This window comes from Sylvia atricapilla, chromosome 18 (assembly GCF_009819655.1).
Source record: "Sylvia atricapilla isolate bSylAtr1 chromosome 18, bSylAtr1.pri, whole genome shotgun sequence".
NCBI classification, from domain to species: domain Eukaryota; kingdom Metazoa; phylum Chordata; class Aves; order Passeriformes; family Sylviidae; genus Sylvia; species Sylvia atricapilla.
Window position 1 is genome coordinate 2,561,896 of NC_089157.1, and position 19,602 is coordinate 2,581,497.

The window sequence follows — 19,602 nt, forward strand, 5'->3', positions numbered from 1 at the left end:
TCTGCTTGGTCTCTTTGGAGCTGCACAGAAACTGTATTTTATATTGCATTTCTGACTGTCTTGAACTGATCCTCTGTTCCTGAGGTTACTCCTGCAGTTGTGTGGTGTCATGTAATAATGTCATTAAGAACTAATGAGTTTGGAAGTTGCTTCATCTCTCAAATCAGTTTAATATTTCAGCCATAAAATGTGCTAAGTGTAAATTAAGTTGGTAAATACTCAGGTGCTCAGCTGTGACTCCTACAGCAGCCATCACTGAAGTCTAGGATTTGTGAGTCCTTTTTAGTTGGCATGCCCTGACTTTGCAACTGCTCTATTGGATTTTCTGCCTTCAGAGGGCAAAACTGCTTCAACCAATCTCATCATCAAATGCAACAGAAATCTTTCTCCAATCTACTCATCTGCCTCAAAATGCTCCCTGGAAACGTGGCTGAGACAACAGCATTTGGGGTAAAAAGTTCAGCAAAATCTCTGGAAGCCAGCTGCTCTTTCCCTCTGTGTTTTACATATGGATGAAGCCGTGCAGTTGTGAAGCAATGTGGTGGGAAATCCTTAATGAAGGTGGAAGGCTCAGGTTACAATTCTGTTAGTCCCCTTTTCCCCCAGTGACTGCCCAGTCTGGATTTCTTTGCCTCATGATGGCCCAGACTTGCACGTGGGTTTAAAAGCAGCACAGGGAACACTTGGCAGTGTCACAACTCATGGGTGACCAGTGTTGGAGAGTCTGAGACCTGGATTGAGGTCTCTGCAATCTTATCTTTAATATCCTTTCCCAGTAGCAGTGTGCAGGCTGGCTTTCTGCAGAACCAGGTTATTAGAGGCCAGCATAATTGCCATGCTGGATTCTGTAGGTCTGTTCCATTAGACCATATCTTATCTAGTTGAAAAGGAGCTGTTGCAAGAGACTGACAGTTGGAGTAATGTAGGAACCACTCCCTTTCTGGAAACTTGGACTTTCACAGTTAAAATTCTTTAATGGAAAAAGGTGCAAGATTTTCTGACACAAAGCAAGTAACTGCTCCAATCTGAACACCTCAGGTTTTGTCTCTCAGTCTCTGGAAGTTGAGAACCTCCTTGGACAGTTTTCCACAATTGCTTTTTGCATTAAAAGCATACAGGCCTGCCCTTCTCAGAAGATAACCCTACATTTTTCAGCATCACCTTTATTAAAGTCTGTGATTGTGCAGTTGCTTAAGTATTAAATAAATGTAGGCTCCTGCCAAAAGCACTGTTTGTGTTTTACCTCCCCCAGATGCACAATAATGTTGGAGCAGCTCTGGGATTGGGAGCCAGCTGGGATCCATCTTCACTGCTATTTTTTTTTTCCTCCTCTGAGGCTTCCAGCTGGATCCATTCCCTGATGTGCTCAGTGCTGTTAGGTGAGCACTGGAGTTGGCACAAAGGAAACAGTAGAGATGAGCTGCTGAGAAGTGGTTGTCCTGACTTATGCCAAAGTAGTAATCACATAATCAGTGACTTCACAGAATGAGAGGGAAAGGTTTCAGCCCCAAGGTTGAGAAGGAAATATGTGTGAAACTTATTTTCATAGATTTCTACATCAGCATTGTCCTTTTAGGCTTTTTGTACCACTGAAGAGTTCATGATGCTGCCACAACATTGCATTTGCTGTTTCCTGAAGCCTTGCAAAATAATACTTTCAGGATGTAGGGGTTTTTTGCCCTGAAGTTCTTTGCAGTGTGGTGGTTTCCCTTTTGGATCATAAGAAATGTTCACTCCAGCCCTTGGGATATCTCAGCACAAAGGCAGTGTTCATAAGAGCAGAAAGTATGGCTGAGTTGCAGGTCTCCCTCTGCATTTCTCAGCCCATGGAGCAGAAAGGGACCTGGTGTCCTTCCATGGATGGGTGACTCACTGGCATGTTGTTATCTCCAGTTCTTCCCTCTGATTTGGGTGTTGTGGTGCCAGGAAATCAGAACCCCCACACCCTGGTTTATGCCAAGCAGCCTTGACTAGAGTGCCAGGGAATGCAGTTTTAGAGACCAGGCACCACCGGTTTGTGTGTCTCCAGGGGAAACCCTTGTCACTCTGATCACCCTTTCCTTGTTTGGTGTTTTTTTTTTTTTTTTTTTGTGTAGTGTGACCTTTAGAAACAAACTGGCACCTGAACTGCCTCTAATCCCTTGTGGCTGCTTCAAACACAGCATAGAAGTTACCCCTGCAAGGGACAGGAGTTCTTCATCCTACCTGGGAGCAATCCAAGAGCCATGATCTGTACCTGTCTGTCCTGTGCAGCCAGCTGCTGTGCTCTCTGTTATTTCAGTTTTCTCTGCACTAGGAAAGCATTCCTACCCATCTGTAGCAAACAGAATTCCTGTGGGCTCTCTGACAATGTCTCCAGCACAGCCTTTGGACTGAGAGCAGTCGTTTCCTTCTGGAAGTGGAGCTCACAGTTTGCACTGTGCCACTTTCTCTCCTGCTTTGCAGATTGTCTCCTTCTATTTGGTATAGGTCACATAATGCAACTATCTCAAACTGAAGCACATTAAATGTAGCATTTTCATTTAGTTTTCTGCCTCACCAAGTTTCATTTAGTTTTTTGCTCACCAAGATCTGGTGAGCAAATACCCTTCACTGACTGCTGAGGTGCTGAGTCTTTGCAAGGTACCCCCTAATATTTCCCTGTGCTTTGGCTTCTGTGCATGGCTGGGGAGCAGAGGAGTGGCTCTCCTTTGCCATAGTGCATGTGCTGACTGCACAAAAAAGCTACAAACACCTATTGTTTGTGCTGATGAAGCACATTTTTAGGTTAGCTTGTGGAAGGAGACTAAGCACCAGCAACAGTGTCCTTTAGCAGCAGGATGCTTTCAGGGGGGGTGGTCCCTGCTTTCTTGAACCCCCATCTGACTCATGGGATCTGCTTCGCAGCCTTAGTTCTTTGTCAGGACTGAGAATCTGATTGGGGAAGATATTTACTTACTGTGAGCCAGAATTTGGGTGTGCCTGGAGTGATTAATTGTGCCAACAGCCACTTCCTGAGGTCCACACTTGGAGATCCTCTAGGCTGTGAGCCTGCAAATCACAGGGCAAATTAGAGGCTGAAGCCAGTGTCACTACCTGTGACTCATGTCAAAGTAAAACTTTGATCTTGGCAGAAATAACAGGATGCACAGAGCAGTTGGTTGTATCCTGTGAGGACACACCTTGTTGTGAGCTGTTCATCTGCAGTTATTGCTGTAGAGATGGTGGAAAGCTGCCTTTGGGACATAGAAAACACAAAATGTTTTATACAGGAGCCTATGGCCATACATGCCAGTGCCAGGATTATAATCCCAGCAGCCCTTTCCTCTAGGGAAAAAGATGCTGTGGAATCAGCCATTCTGTCTGTCTGGGGAGCAAGTTTGAGGAACTGCTGGAGGACATGGATAATTTGTACTTTCTTGCTCTAAATAAGCCCAAGGGGGTTAAACTCACCCTTAAACTCACCCCTTTCTTCCTAATGATGTGGCAACTCAGTCTGGCTGCAATGTGATGAAATAACTGAGTAATGCTGCAAGTTGGTGCTCAGTTTGTGAGGTGCATGTCCTGCCTTGCTGCTGGCAGTGTTCAGCTGCCTCCAGCTCTGGTGGGATTGCAGGAGGCAAAGATTCCTTAGTCCCAGTTCCTTATAAGCCATTAAAAGATGCTTCCCCCTATAATGTTGATAAAGGATTGTTTTCATGAGGCTCAAACAAAAAAGGAGATGAGCACCAAACCTGAAAAGTCTTGCATCAAAATATATCTTCTCATTGGGAGCTCTTGTTCTGCCTCCAAAGGGAGAGGGGCTTTGAATGGATTGCTGAAGATATTCTTATGACTTCGACTTTTTTGCTGGTAAAACCAAGGTCCTGCCCAGAGTTCGTGAATTGATATGAGCACATAGTTCCCCTCCCCATAAGTGTTTTGTTTCTCTGTGGCTCATCTGCAAAGACAAGAGAGCCTGTGGGATGTCTAATGTGGAGCTAGGCTTGATTTTTTTTAAGGTTTTTTTAGGTGCTTTCTTTGCATTATGAACTCTGGATTTAATATGTGTGGGTTTTTTTTTTTTTTAATGTTTCTGCTGATGCTGTGACCTTCTTAAGCCATTAATCAGCTTTTACCTTTCCCAGCAAGCCTTGTGTGCTGTGTATTATCCACACTTCTGTGTCTTTGCCACTCTCTTTCTGGGTTTCCTAACCTCTCATTAACCCAGAGGCTTCCCCGTGCCACCAGCAGCTGTAACCTGTAACAAATGTGTGCCTTGTTGTCAGGGAGCTCCCTTTGCCTGCCTTTCTCTGGGGACTCTGGCAAGCTTTCCTCCTTCCATAAAGGCTCCCACTTGCTAAATGCCAAAGGACACTTTTTGTTCGTTACTGGCAACTGCTGAAGAATTTAACCCACAGCAACATCTTGATCAAATAGAATGGGTGGTTGCCTGCCAGCTTTGCCTCTCCAAAGGGTATTGTCCTTAGAGCTTCACATTTTTTACAAAGGACATGGAAACTGGCAGCACTGGTCACGTGTAGTGTTGTTTATGTGTAGCCTCAGCTCTCCAGAGTTCCAGCAGCCCTGTCTGGCCTTTGGGCCCTCCTGGCCTTTATTCAGAGGAGCTGAACTCTGGGTGCTGGAGCTGCAGTTCAGTTTTACTGAGGAATGTGTAACCGAGGAGCTGCACATGTGAAAAACTTGGTCAATGTGACTTCTGTGCTGCTCTCAAGTCTCTTATCCGTTACAGGGCAACTCTGGGATGTGTTCCCTGGACAAATTATGCTTGAAAGCAATCCCAGCTGCTTAAATGGGGCACAAATCTCTGCTCCAAGGCTTGGCCAGAAAATTGCCTTGGTTTCCCATAATAGTGGGAAGGTAGCAAGCAGTGGGGGGAAATGTCACCATTTCTTTTGCTGGTAACTCTGTAAACTAATCTTTACAGGGCAATCAGGTGCTGTAGTAGTATATCCCAATACAAACAGCTGTGGAAATTTGGCAGTCTGGACTGGGCTGTTCCCAGTCCTGCAGGACAAATTGTTCTTTCTAGTAATAGTGTGTCTCTGTAAGCAAAGATCAAAGTGCCTGTTAAGGAAGTGTTAACTTAAGGATGAAATGTAATTTCTTGTGGTTAACTCCTGACAGCCTTGGGGAGCATTGTTCCCTCCTTGAACCATTTTGGTTCATCCAGGTATGTCCTGAACTAGATGGTCACCAAGTGATTATCTCCCCCACAATGGGAAAGAGTCAGACTGCATAAAATTGGTCCTGTGCTCCTCCACATGCATGGTCCGATTCTCTCTCCAATAGCATAGGTATCAATAAAACAAGCATCACATCCCTCTTCCAAGGACCCAACCTTTCGGTTCTGTAGTTGCTTCTTGCTCAGCACCTTGAAAACACCCTAAGTACCAGTAGTCAGCATTCTCATCACCTTTGCCCTGGGTTCCCAATGAGGGAGTAGTGCTGACAAAGACATAAAACAAATTTAATGACTTGTGTGGCTGAAATTCACATCAGTAGTGCCAGAACTCATCCCAGTTTGCTCTCTCCAGCTTCTTTTTCAGAGAGAGTGCGGAACATGTCTCCAGATGAGATCAAAATCCCTCCTGAGCCTCCTGGCAGATGTTCTAACCAATTGCAGGTTGGTATAAGTCCACTTTTTTTTTTTTCAGGCTTGTAGTTCAGGGCATATTTGGGAATCCTGCTCAGTAATTTTGCACAAGGCAAAGCTCCAGCATTAAAGCTGGGTTTTACCACACTGAGTTTATGAATGCACCATGTTAATACTTTAGGCTTTACAGCAGTTCCAGTTTAGGAATCTCAAAGTAGCTTTAAGCTGCTTTCCAGCCTCTGCGGGTAACTTATGCTTTAAAGCAGCTCTTGATCCCAGCAGTGACACAGAAGCAACATTACCCTCTTACCTCAGCAAATTCAGCTCCCTAGCTAAGAACAAATTGTTTTTCTACACAGGCCCAAAATCCCCTAAACTGAATAGTTGAGGCAGCAATGCCTGGATTCCTTTTCCACCTACGTGTCTCTGGATGGTAAACATTTAGAGGGAAGGCTGGTAGCTTAGAGGCAACAAAAGAACACAAATGCATGTTTTCTCTGGTGCACACCCAAATAACAGCAGTGACCAAGTTTGCAATAACCTTCTGTGTTCTCGTGGAGTGCAAATGAAAGATCAGAGACTGCTGTCTCTGAACATACACTCGAGTTTTAATTCTGGTTTTCTGCCCAGCAGAAATTCAAGTAAAGAATCGTTCCTGGACTGCTCTATAAAGTGGCCCCTAACATGCAGTGGTGATTCAGAGTGACTCAACATCCAGATGATGCTTTCTTCTCCACACACTGTACCTGGGCACACCCAAACCTCTTCTAGTGCTGTAGGAGGATTTTACTGTTCTGACATCAATGGACAGGAGTGTGTTAGACCTGAGGAATGCACAGAGCTTGACAGGCAGACAGAATAAAGCAGAATTTTTCCCTTTTAGCAGCAGTTTAGTGTGTTACATCAAAGGGGAGCTTGTCCTCTGTTGGCAGGTCAAACCACATCTTAAAGCACTTTGGGCAAGGAGATGGGATTGTTCCTTAGAAATGCTAAAAGTTCTGGGCTTTTCACTGGTGGTTTGCTCTTTTGTCACATTTTTTCCCCTGATAAACTGTATTTTGAACTCTCCCAAAGGGAGGATTTTTCTTATTATAAAGTTCACTGAGTGGTTGCCCATCTGTGGACTCGGAGAACCTGGTTGATTCTCCATGGGGAGGGGATAAAAGGGAGCACTTTTTCAATCATTTGTGCTCCCCAGATCCACCTTTTTGCATTTTGTTCCTTCAAACCTCACAATGTGTATGCTGGTCGTGGAGATTGTGCCATTTCCTCTTGCTGATTTTGTGACAACCTGATGATAGTTTATCTTAAACAAGTTTTTTTTTAAGGTCGTTGAATTTCATATCAGCTCTTAACAATCCTCCTTTATTCAGGCTGCAGCAAGCCCTCAGACAACAGTCAGCTCTGTGTTTGACTGTCCAGGGAGGAAGACATGAAGTGACTTATCCAGAAGCAACAAAGGAAAATTGACTCAGCTTCTCCCATCCTGAAAGACAGAAGGCCCAGCCTCTGGTCCTGTTTTATATGCCTCTTGTACATGAGAAATTTCTGTCAAAAAGAAAAGATGATGGAAATTATTGAGGATATTTTACCACTTAACTCTGATCTGTCTCAAATCTCCCGCCTCCGTTGTCCCTTCACTGTCACCAGAGTAGGAATGTTTTTATGTGCTCTGATGCTCTGATCCACCTTGCTGAGGAAGGAAAAAGTCATGTTTGATTTGAAATCTTTTAGTCTTTTTGGAGAATAGACTGCTTGATATCTGCAACCTGAGTTCAGTTGCCTTTGGCATAGGCTTGTGCCTTGTGGTTGATGTGTGAAGAGAAGCTGATTCCATCTGACTGGTACCAAAGCAGGGATTTATGAGCACATTGTTCCTAAGAGCATTTGGCTGCCAGCAGGCACCCCCAGCAATACCTGATGATCACAGTGGGTTTAGTTGTCCTGCAGAACTTGGCTCTGGCTCTGCCTGGGTAACAGACGAGCAGGAACTTCGCCTTGTGGGCACTGTAGCCCAGCTGCTGTTTCTCAGGTGCTCACCTGAGGCTGCAGATGGGTGTTGGTTGTTGCTGTGAGTTGTAGGAGAACCTCTGGATTTCAGAATTGGCTTCTCTGTGTCATGGCTGTAAAGGGAAACAGCAGACTGAGAAGGAGGAGTCTGTGCCTTATATGCAGATCTTTAATCACTAAAGCCTTCAGTAAGTGCAAAGATAAATTCCTTTACCAATCAGCCAGTTCATGAAGGTAATTCTGACATTCAAGGAAAAAGTGTGTCTTAAGCAGCCTAGCCCTGGTGTAAAGGTGAAATCCTGGCTCTGTTCAAGGAGGTCAGTGGTTCAGTTGGCTTCTTTACACATGTACACTAATCAGCTGGGGTGCTGCTCCTTGTTGTCCTGGCTCACCCTATAATCTTTCTCCTTTAGGATAAAATTCAAAAGCTGTATGAGAGGAAGGTTAAAGAGGGCATGGATATGAACTACATCATCCAGAGGAAAAAGGAATTTCGCAATCCCAGGTGAGCCACCATCTTTTCATGTGACCACAGCACCACAGAGAGAATTTGAAGAATTTTCTTCTGTGTTGGGAGTTGTAGCAGAAGGATCCTGAACAGGAAGGACTTCTGCTTACAAATTGTCTTTCTCAATTTTGTGACTGAAACAGTAAAACTCTTCTTTGTGTTTGGTAAAGCAGCAGCTGGAATTGATGTGTTGGTTAGATTTTAAATGTGAAGGCTTGGGATGAAGTACTTTAGAAGATGACACTGTTCTGGGAGCTGAGAGATGTTTTGGGGAATAGGAAATACTGTGGATAATGGGCTGTCATTTCCATCATAGCAGGTGTAGCTTCCCAGGTTCTCAGTTTACTTTGTACTGTGAAGAGGTGACAAACTCTGTTGACACATCTGAAACACTTCTGTTCCTTTCAGCCTCCCTGGTTCTGTTCTGACCTCTTGCTTTTCCTTTGCAGCATCTATGAAAAGCTGATCCAGTTTTGTTCCATTGATGAACTCGGTACAAATTATCCAAAGGTGAGGGGCAGTGCCTTTGACTGGAAAAGGAGTGGGTAAAGGTAACACAGAGGTGTAAAGTCTCACCTCAGGCTATCTTGAGCCTGCTTGTTTAGAGGTCCTGTAAGGCAACCTCAGTCTGAGCCTCTGCACTGAAGTGAACATTTTTGTGTGGCACTGAGCCTCAGTGCCTCAACCTTTGCTACAATGATTCTGCACAAAAACTGCTGAAGTGTGGAGGTCTGAAAGGAGCTCCTTGAGCGGGGAAAGAAGCTGAGTAGCAGAAAAATGCATGACTTAGCCCAGCATCCTTTTTGCTTCAAAGCTGCTTCTTCATTCACAACAGAACATGGTCCCATAGAAGAAGGTCTGATGGGATCTTTGTGTCACTGGGATACAGGAAGAAATCAGTGATGATTCTCATTGTGACCTCTGATTATCATCGGAGAACAGAAATAAATAAAACGTTTTCGCACTAAGTTTTGTGTTTCTGTGGGAATAGCCCTAATCTGATTTATTTCTTTTTTTTCAGGACATGTTTGATCCTCATGGCTGGTCAGAGGATTCATATTATGAGGCATTAGGTAATTCCAGGAAGTCTCCTTTTTTGTCCTAGCTTAGGTCTTTGTGTTTTGTACTTAATTAACTGCACTGGAGTCTTCACTTTCTGTATAAATGAGAAGTCATCACATGCTGCTCTTTAATGATTCCATTCTGGTTGGATGTGCCTGAATGTTATTGATGCTTCATCAGTTTGGAAAGACTTTTAATTTAAATTGGTTCTGCAATGTTTTCATCTCTCAAATCATTAAATTAGTGCTGCAATGCTTTGATTGAAAAGCAGCAGTTGCTTTCATGGCAGTTTAATTTTTCTATATAGAACTTCTTTTTTTTTTTTTTTTTTTTTTTGTTATAATGGGAAGTGTGGGAATGAGAACTATGGAATTTTACTGTTCCTTAGTGCTTCACATCTTCTGCTCTTTCTCAGCTAAAGCCCAGAAGATTGAGATGGACAAACTGGAGAAGGCCAAGAAGGAACGCACAAAGGTACCTACTCAAAACCTAAAGAAATGCAGGTGCAGGGCTTTTGTTTCTTTCCCTGCTCAATTTCATTCTGTTGCTTTGCTATTTCTATGCTAAAACTGCTTGTTTTATCCCAGATCTCTCCTTTCTTCTTGCATGTCTTTTCCCAAACTGCACAAATCAAATTATTTGCCCTTCCCTATAGGTCCATTTATAGGTTGTTTATTCCACTGGATTTCCTGCAGTTTGGTCAGTATTTTTAAACCAGAGCTCTAAAAATGGCATTCAATTAGTCAGATACAGGCAAGATAATGAATAAAGAACAGTTTTTTCCTTGATTTATGATGTTTTGCTTGGTGCCTAGCCTAGTTGAAGCTTAATCTCCTCACCATGTCTCAGTATGAGACAATACCTGCATTCTGTTCTCCGTGATATTGCCTTGTTGGATCCAATTTCCAGAAAAGCTGGGCCTATTTTAACTGTATGCATTTTGTGACAAGCCCAGTTATTCTTAGATATGCCCTAGAAAGAACAAAGACAGGCTTTGGAAGAGGTTACATTCCTGTCCTGTGTTTCCTTTAAGCCAGTGGCTGGCATTAGAACATGTCTAATGTTAGAGATTTACCTCCTAAGGTGTAGAGTGCTCCTTCCATCTCCAGGACACGGAGAGGTTTTCGTGCAGTGCATGCTGTGTCTTGCTGCTTCTTTTGGTTTTTTGCACAGTAACCCTGGTATCTGATGGTGCCCTTGCCCAGATCTGCAGCTCTGAAGCTGCAGTGCTGTTGGAGCTCTTGTTGCCAGGTTTCCTGCTGTGATGCAGTCACAATAAATTGTGCAAGCAGGGACTTGCCTTGCAAGTTCCTTAAAGGAAAATGAATAAGTGCTTCTAACTGCATAAATACAGTGTTTAATGAACAGGATCTATCCTGAGCTGTATCAAATCTTGTGCTTGTTGACAAATACGTTTTTATTGTATCAGACTTAGGAGCTGGGTTGCAGCTTAATTAATCCTTAATTTTCATGGCCTGAGATATGTGTCTTCCTTCCTGTGTGATGGGCAGCTGAGAGGCCAGCCCAATGTCTTACATCACATTAAAGCTGCTTTTAAAAAGCATAGAGAGGTGCTGCGGGTTAAAAAAAGGTTGTGTATCTTAACACCTATTTTTTTTTATCTTCCCTTTCTCTCATGTCTCTCTCCCTTCCCAGATCGAATTTGTGACTGGCACTAAAAAGGGTACAACAACAAGTGCTTCTTCCACAACCACCACAACATCCAGCACCACTGTGGGAGGTAAGAACAGCTGTGAATGTACCCCTTAAGCTGCAGTATTGCTGGGATTAGTGCTTCCTGAGGCCTGAAGCCTCCTTAATGATCCTGTAGATAATGCAAGGGAATGTTTCTTCTAAGGAGTGTTGGACTAACTTTCCTCTAGTCTCTGTATTCCATGGCTGTCCTTCTGGAATGAAAGACTGGGGCCAGTGGGATAGTGAAGAGACTTATTAGTGGGTCAAGAAACCTGCTGCTGGCTGTGGTTGTAGAGTATTCCTGGGACTGATAGATTTTGAAATTTGGAAACATTGGGAATCATTCTCCTGCCTTGGAAACTGAGGGGAAGGGAGAACAACCATTGGAGGCTGATGAGTGTGTCCAGTGCCTGTAGCTGAACAAGTGGGATACATGTGCTTTGTCGAAATTAAATCTGCTTTGGGGCAGGGAGTGATCCTGTCTCCCCTTTGGCTGGAGTTCAGCTCTAGAGCTCTGCTCTGACTCCTGGTACCCCAAAAGAAAAGTTGCCTTTCCCCTCACCATTTACTGCCAGTGTGTCCTGAAATTAATGTGAAGGGAAGCTGTCTAGTCAAGCAATGGGATATTAAGGGTTGACAAGACAGGGTGTTAAGAAGGGATTGGTGACCTCTAACACAATGCTAATCCTTGTGTGCTTGGTTTAATCAAATTGACAGATGCCCAGAAGAGGAAGAGCAAGTGGGACTCTGCCATCCCCGTAACAACGATAGCTCAGCCCACCATCCTCACCACCACTGCAACACTGCCAGGTGTTGTCACAGTGACAACCAGTGCCAGTGGCTCCAAAACCACGGTGATCTCAGCTGTGGGCACCATTGTGAAAAAGGCCAAACAGTGACTGCTGTGCTGGGCCTGGAGTCTTGGACTTGTCACTGAAGCCATTGTCCTGGAAAGGGAGGGGTGGCTTTCTCCTTTGGTAAAAGATGACAAGATTCTTTGAAGCAGCCCACAGTTCAGCTTTGGAAGGCTGGGGGCAGAAGCAGGATGCCAGCTCTGTGCCCACAGGAATGGACCTCTGCCCACCATGCCTCTGCCTTTGCTTGCTGGGGGAAGAACCAGGCTGCCTGTGTCGTGCTGGAGGAAGGTGGTATCTGGAGTCAGCTTGTAAAAGTTTGCTTATTAATTACTGCATTGGGGTCTTACTACTTGCAAGTTTGGTTTAGGGGGGAAAAAGAAAATCAATTAAAAGGGCAAGCAGGGAAGGACTGTCAGTGTTACCCCTGTGTGTCCCAGGTGGTGCTCCAGGGCTGCCTGCAGCCTGTGTAGCTGCCTCCCTCCGGAGTCAGCTCGGTTCTGAGGGAGTTAAAGCAGAGACAACCACTCAGTGTCCACATCCACATGTGTAGCAGAGACTTGAAGCAGACTACATCAGTGCATGTAGGCTCACTCTTTGTTCTAGCACTGACACCTGTACCCTGTGCTCTCTGTGTAGATCTTAGTGACCAGGTGTGAAACTGGGCAACTCTTGAGGAAGCTGTGCTGGAACATCCTGTTACCATCTCACAGGGATGGAGATTTCTATGCAGAACCCTCAAGCTGTAGAGGTTTGATTTGTGAGCTCACTTGCAAATACCTGTGCAGAAAACACTTCCATTGCCACGGAAGGAGGTTGGAGAGCAGATAAGCAGAGGAGAGTGTCTGATCCTGTTTGTGATGTTGTCCATCTTTGTTTTAGCTCGTGATGTTCTGTGAATGCACACATGGCAGTTACTGCTTGCTCCACTGTTGTGAAAAAGTATTTTCAGTTGAAAATTTTGTTGTATAAAAATGGAAAAGTCTTTAAAAAAAGCCCATGGTGTCATTGATTTGTCTGCTCATTTCTTTAGAGTTAAAGTTCTACCCAGAGCCTCTTTGTCCTAGTGTATAAGCAATGATAAGAGAGATGGTTGTCAGATCAGCAAAAGTGTAAGTTTCTGAGAATTCAGTAGTTTGGGGTTGCTTTTTCTTTTTTTTTTTTTCCTTCCAGTTTTTTATGTAGCCTGTGTCACTCCTGATCAAGACTTTGCATTTACAGAGACTTAAGGTAGACATAAAAGGTTGATATCCTGCTTGTTGATATCCTGTTTTCAGATAGATTAGATTTTTTTTTATATTTTAAAATCCATTTAACACTTTGTCCTGGTGGTCATTTAAGCTTAAAAAAAAAAAAAAAAAAAAAACCATCTCTGTATCCAAGAATGTTAATGGGAGACAAACCAGAGGACTGATGTGACCGTAGCATGTGGAGATGGTGGAACTGCTCTTTTTAAAGCAATAAAATATCGAAAGTCATGACAATAGTTAGATGGAAACATCTCTGTTAATTTACTTTGCATTGGGCTGCTGGTTTGAGTCCTGCAGGTTTGTAAAGGTGCCCTAACTCCATTCCCATCCTGTGGAATAACAGCTCTCCCTGACTCTGGGGGTGAGCACAAACTGGGAGAGTCTGATGAGACCACCTTAATTAACCATTCTTACTGGGTTATCCCTGTCAGGGCAGCTGCTGGAGTTCCTGCTCTTGAATCCCACTACAGAAGGTACTGAACATTGTTCTAATGTATCTTACTCATATCACACATCCTGGCACTCCACTCCTTCCCCCTTCCATGTGCCCTCTTCCTCATTCTGGAGCATCCACAGTCATTCCAAACCTCTGGATTGCCTTGTGGATTTTAGGATCAGAACTGGTTCTGAGAAGTGGTTCAGCTCCTGCTTTGCTCTGGCAGGCAGGGTGTGATGCTGACTGACATTGCACAGCATCTGGAGCAAGGGAAAAATGCTGATCACAGGGGTTTGAAACTGGTGCATGAGGGATGAGGAGAAATATCCCTGAGCTCTGCTGAGCAGAGTTGCCATGAGACCCCTGGAGCAGCACTTTGCAGACTCCTGCGGTAACAGGTCCTGCAAGAGACCTGTTGACTGGGCTGTGTTCTGACAATTCCCTCCTGAGCTCCCAGAGCTGGTGTTTACTGTCTGCAGTGGACAAAGCAGCTTGAAACAGGCATGGTTTGGGATTGGGGTTTTTTTTTCCCCAAAAAGCTGGAGTGAGGATGCCAACCCCTGTATAACAAACTTGCAGCCAATAGCTCACTGCTTTTGTTTGTCTTGCATATTGTATTAGAGGTAATAGATGGATACTCAGGTTGGAAATTGCAGTTCTGAGGGAAAAGCCTTTTTTCCAGCTCTGAAAATGGGATTGGACTGGTTGGTGACTTGCACTGGGCTGTGGTCAGTCATTGCCCTAGAGAAGCTGGATGGAACATCAGGCATACACGGGTGATGTCCTGAGGGAAAGGGATCCTTCCTGCCCTGGGAACCGTGGCCTGAAGCCCTCAGAGGCTTCAGAGTTTGGACTAGTTTTCTTTGGAGCTCTGGCTGTGTGAGCCCTGCTGAGGGTGTCAGTGCCTGTGTGCTAAACAGCCCTCAAGGACTGCAGTTGTGCCCAGTGTGCCCTGAGGCACACTCAGAGCTGACACAGAGAAAAATTTCCTTATGCTGCTCCACCACTGAGTGCTCAAGCTGCCCTTGTGACTCTAAAAGCTGTAGATTCTCATTCTTGCCTCTCCTTCCAAAGTGATGTTAGCCATACCCAGGAGAGTAAAACCAGTCCCATTTTCATCATTAGTCCAAGAATTACATTCTCTGCCTGAACACCACAGGCCTTCTCTCTGCCTCTCTCCTTCCTAAGCAGGGATGTCTTGTAGCTTGAGGAGCTTTGTCTCAGCTGAAACTCCACGTTCAAGTCCATGTCTGCCTCAGCAGAGGCAGGAGAGCTGCAGTAATGAAGTCATCCTTGGCAGAGTTGGTTCTGCTCTCCCTCTCCCTTCTGAAGTCTTTTTTTCCACCTCCATGCCCCGAGGTGTTGATTTCTCTCCTATTTGCTTGTTGTGCTTTAGAGATCTGCCCTCCTTTGATGCTGGTGTGGGAAGGGATTTTGTGTGTTCAGGACTCACTTTTATTTTCTGTCTCACTGGGCGCTGCCGGGCCGAGGGAGCAGGTGGGGAGGGCAGCCCTTGCCAGCCCCACCCCAAACCGTGGAATGGGAGCACCTGAAGCTATGTTTTAGTTGGATTGCTGCTGCACTGTCTGGTTTAGGGGCGTTATGCGCTGAGATGAACAAAAAATGAAAGAGTCTTCCATGCCAAGGCTTTGGGCCATGCCAAAGCTTTGCTGATGACATGAGGGAGGGAAGTGATGGCTGCAGCCAACACCTGCACAAGCTCCTTTCCAGCTCTTCTCCATTGCAGGGGAGAAGTGAGCTCCTGTGAAGCCCCTCGAACAAGTGGGCTTTGTCATGTGCCCAGAGGGTCATCAAAGTCTCTAAGCTGCTCATTCCTGGGGAATGGTGTGAACCCAGGAAAGTCCAGAGTTGGTACCTTGCAGGGAATCACAGGATGGGTGAGGCTGGAAGGGACTGCAGTGGCCCAACCTCCCTTCTCAAACAGAGGTTTCCTGGAGCACTTGGCACAGGGTTGTGTCCAGACAGCTCTGGAATACCTCCAGAGAGGGAGTGAGAAACACAGATCATCTCAGCAGGGCTCCCCACAACTGTCTAATGTTAAATGTTCAGACAAATTCCTGTGGAGGCTCAAGACCTCCTGAAAGGACAACAAATTTCCATCGCAGTCTCCTTTTCCCTTTGGGGAGTAACGTTTTCCCCAGCACATTCCTGCATGGTTTTACAGTGGTTTTCCACCTCTGAGCCCTCCCTGTGCTGCTGTTCCTCTGACTGTTTATATTCCACTTCCTTCCTTTTGTTCTAAGCGAGAACCATGGACACCAATGACTTCCAATCGTTGGTCTTTGTTTATTTGAAGCTTGTCTTTGGCTGGGGCCAGCCTCGTGCTCTTGTGTTGCCAGTGAACAGCAGAGCTCTGGGATTTCACAAGGAAAGGTTTTGCCTTTTTGCATGAAGATGTCTGTGTGTGCTCAGCCTCTAGCAGTTGGGTGAGATGCTGGTGAATCCCTGAAAGGCCCTGCTGTCCCCAGATGGGTGATAAGATTGTCCCAGGCTGAAGTTGTATCCTGAATCCTTTACTGATGTTTTCTTCTGGTGTTGTTTCTGTGTTCCACTTCCCTCTTGCTGCTGGTCTGTCCCAGAGGCAAATATTCATTAGGGATGTTCATCAGAGATATTTTCCTTTAGGAACATGTTCATGACAAGGAACATCCACTGAGAAACAGGGAGCACGTGTAGTTAATGCTGCCTTGGGGAAAAGGCTGACAGAGAAAATACGACAGGATTTAATCTGGCACTTTTAATTGAACAGGGAATTGTATTAAGCATCATTTAGTGTAATAAATTATGTGCACATTAATGTACATTAATAATACATTAATATACATTCCTTTTATTTATGCCACATAGCAGGATATTGTCACTACAGTGTACAGTGCAGTGTTGGGATTAAGTATTTACTTCTCTTTTAGTAATGGGTGTTGTTACAGAATTTAAAAAGGGTTGAATATGCTCCAGCAGCAGGATTTTGGCTGTAACTGCTCAATAAAGACCTAGAAAAAGCCCCAAAGCTGTCTCTAGGCATGCTGTGGTGGCAGGACAGAAAGAAGAAAGGCTCTGTTGCAAGCTGGCGTGGCATTAAAAAAAGAAGAAAATAATTAACCCTGAAATCACTTGTAATTATCAGTAATTGGCACTCAGACCAGAGTCATCTCAGCACAGAGAGCAATAATTTCATGTGAGCTATAAAATTACTTTGTTTTCCCTCCTAGGGCAAAAATTTCTAGGCCACGTTGCCACAGCAGAAAATCACTGATTTATAAATGCTAGATTCACCACAAATGGGGCTGTGAGGTGGTGGTGGAGCCATCTGAACTGAAATCTGCTGACCCTGCCTCTGAAGTGCCTGTCCTCTCTTCTTAAAAACAGCAAATTTGTGTGGCAAAAGCCTGATCCAGCAGGCAGGGAGAGCAAGGTATGGAATCAAGGTAAGAACTTGAGTTCACCAGGTGTTCTTCCTTGGTGGAAATAATTTACAGAAGTTGCCTGAAAGACAACTCATAAAACAACCTTTTTTTTTTTTTCTTTTAAAGACAAGATGAAGTTAAAACCTTTTACATTCACATGAGTATTTACAGAAAAATTCTAATTCCTCTTTGCTTTTTTGCCCTAAAAATTTGGTGGTGAAGTTGCCTTTATATTGGAAAAGTGCTTTTTAGCCCTGCAAATGTAAAAGCAGCACAGTTACAGCTCTGGGAAAACTGCTGTTCCTTGGGCTTGGGATCTCTTAGATGCTGGGGGGACGTGTTTCAAAAAAAGGTGCAACATTGGTGTCTTGAGCTCTTCTGGCAGCACCAGAGGAGGGTGCAGCTGGGCTTTTCCTCACAGCTGGAAACACTGAAGGGAGCTGGTCCCTCCTCACTACTCAGGCTGCAGGGAGGAAGGGGAGGCAGAGGGTGTCAGGAAGCTCTGGGGCTGTCAGGATCTGCAGGTGAGACCAGAGAGCCTTTACAGGAGGCAACATAAACAGTCTCCATCTCAGGTGGAGAAAGGAGAACATCCAGAAAATCAGGACATTGAATATTGTGATAAAGGTGGGTGCTCATGAGCTTTTCTGGTTGGCTTGAAGATTCCTGTTAAGGATCCATCACTAAAATAACTGGGTTTTTTACTACTCTGCTTCTTGCTTGCAGCCTAAATTGGCTTTTTCAACAGCAGTGACAGCACTGCTTACCTTAAAGAGGAACATTGCAGCAGCAGGAGGTGAGGTGGGGCTGGCAGGAGCTGGGTGCTGCAGGTGGACAGGGCCAGGTGAGGTGACCAGACACATCTGTGAGCACCAGCACGAGCTCCCCCCACTCTTGGGAACTGAAGCCCAGTTTTAATTCATCTGCAGTGTTCAATGTCTTCTGCAGCTGTGGCTCCTGAGGCAGAGCAGGACCCTCTGCCTTCAGCCCCTCCATGGGAATGATCTGCTCATCACCAGCAGCTCGAGCATCAAGCACCTGGCACCCACAGCCTGGTCCTGCTCTGCCTGTATTTTGTCTCCTGTCTCAGTCTCTGTCTTGATGTGTTTTTTAAAAAAACAACAGCAAACCTCATTCATTTTCAGAACTTTTGTTTAAATCTAGGAAATCACGTCTCCAAAAGGGCTGGGGTTGCCAAGTCATGTGTTGGGAAGCTCAGAAATGCCAGATTTAAACAGCCTGGGCCATCTTCCACTGCACCCCAGCCTGTTTCCCATTTGCTGCAGTTTTTAATGGCACAAGCACATCCTCCTTTATCCTGGGACTAAGGAAGTTTGCATATATTAACTTGAGCTTCCCAATTTCTTGTAGTGAAAGGAGTACTGCTCCTCACTTTTTGATCAGTTCCGGTGAGCAGCAGCTTCTGTATTGCCACATTGATAGCAAGGAGGCCAAATCGCCCTGCTCATAATTCTAATCTCCAAGTCAGGCAGGAAATGTGCCATTTTTTCATCTGGCTGTTGCTATTGTTTGTGTTGAAGCTCAGGGGATGCAGTTTTCCTTATGAGGATCTATCAGGGAGCTGAAATGCAGCCTTTGCCATTGCATCTGCTCCAGGACCTGCGTGCTCCACTCTGTGCAAAGTGTGAGTGGTTCTGAGCTGTGACAAATCCCAGACTCTAAAGCTAAAGGGAGTTGTGCGGCAGAAACACAACTCACCTGAACTCCAAACCCTCCTCTGCTGTTCCTTGGACTGGGGAAGGGGTTTTGGATCCAGCTCAGCAAAAGGACTGGAATCAGCTGTGGGATTGCTGCCTGTTGCAGCCTTGGGCCATGGTGTGATGGGTCTCATTCATGGTGCCACAAGGGGTTGCATTGACCCTCGAGGCAGATTTACTGCAGGTGAGGAGTGGTCTGCCGTGCCCATGCCCTGGAGAAAGCAGGATGTAGATCCATCCTCTCTGCACGCAAAGCACCGGGGCTGGGCTCGGCGTCTGCGGGCTGTCGGGGCAGGAATTTCCCCGATGTTTCAGCAAGGAGTCACCTGCGCTCCGAGGCTGACACCTCCCAGTCGTGCCAGGGGGAAACTGGGAGGAGAAACCCCCGCCTCGGGAGGTCGGGGAGCTCCCTCAGCTCTGCCCTGAAGCCGAGCAGCCCCTCCAGGCTCCCTGCCCACGGCAGCACCTCCTTTTCCTGCGGGCCGGTGCCTGCGCGGAGGGAGCGTCCCGAGGGCTGTGCCTGCCCGGCCAGGTGTGCCAGGGAGCCGTGAATGCCGGCCCTCCTCCCTCCCGGCTGCGATAAAACTCCTCACCTGGGAGCCGCTCTCCTTCACCGCAGCTCCCACCTTTCCTCCCTGCCAGCGCCTCGGGAGGGCGAGAGCGGGCAGCGAGAACAAAGCGGAGATTTGGCTGGAGGGGACGGGGAGCTGCAGAGAGTTATGTGGCATCGCGGGCTGCCTGCCCTCCCCGCCGGCCCGGGGCTTGACGTTTAACCGGGAAGAGAAAAGGGGCAAAATACACAGGACGGAGAAAGGAAAAAAAAAGGCAAAAAAAGCCCAAAGCTGGAAATCAAGTTGCAGCAGCGAAGCAGCACGTTTCCCCTCTGCCTTCGGAAGAATTTCTTGGCTTGCTGTGTGGGTGCCTGTTATTCGGGCTGCGGCAGAAGAGGATTTGGACTCAGTCAGACCCAGCGCTAATGAGGTTTGTGGAATTAACTCATCTGTGCTCTGCAGTGTCCAGCTCGCCTGAACTTTGCTGCGTTGCCGGCGCGGGCGGTGAATCCAGGTGG

The 19,602-nt window shown here is 45.8% G+C and overlaps 2 protein-coding genes across 7 annotated transcripts in view; both read left to right on the forward strand.

The window, feature by feature from the left end:
• Window positions 1-17,949, forward strand: part of SAP30BP (SAP30 binding protein) — a 34,603-nt gene extending 16,654 nt beyond the window's left edge. For 2 of the 4 annotated variants that reach the window (XM_066332009.1, XM_066332010.1), the window contains 7 exons: window positions 5,517-5,605; window positions 7,999-8,090; window positions 8,543-8,603; window positions 9,115-9,166; window positions 9,571-9,629; window positions 10,812-10,896; window positions 11,568-13,190. In XM_066332009.1, coding sequence (XP_066188106.1) covers window positions 5,517-5,605; window positions 7,999-8,090; window positions 8,543-8,603; window positions 9,115-9,166; window positions 9,571-9,629; window positions 10,812-10,896; window positions 11,568-11,749 — 620 coding nt within the window. In that variant the 3' untranslated portion in view covers window positions 11,750-13,190. Of the gene's footprint in view, window positions 1-5,516; window positions 5,606-7,998; window positions 8,091-8,542; window positions 8,604-9,114; window positions 9,167-9,570; window positions 9,630-10,811; window positions 10,897-11,567; window positions 13,191-16,620; window positions 16,837-17,390 lie in introns of those variants that run through there. The other 2 variants (XR_010744989.1, XR_010744988.1) reach the window with 2 other exon arrangements.
• A 109-nt stretch (window positions 17,950-18,058) lies between these two features.
• Window positions 18,059-19,602, forward strand: part of ITGB4 (integrin subunit beta 4) — a 29,039-nt gene continuing 27,495 nt past the window's right edge. For all 3 annotated transcript variants that reach the window (XM_066331992.1, XM_066331991.1, XM_066331993.1), the window contains exon 1: window positions 18,059-19,514. In XM_066331992.1, coding sequence (XP_066188089.1) covers window positions 19,510-19,514 — 5 coding nt within the window. In that variant the 5' untranslated portion in view covers window positions 18,059-19,509. The remainder of the gene's footprint in view (window positions 19,515-19,602) is intronic.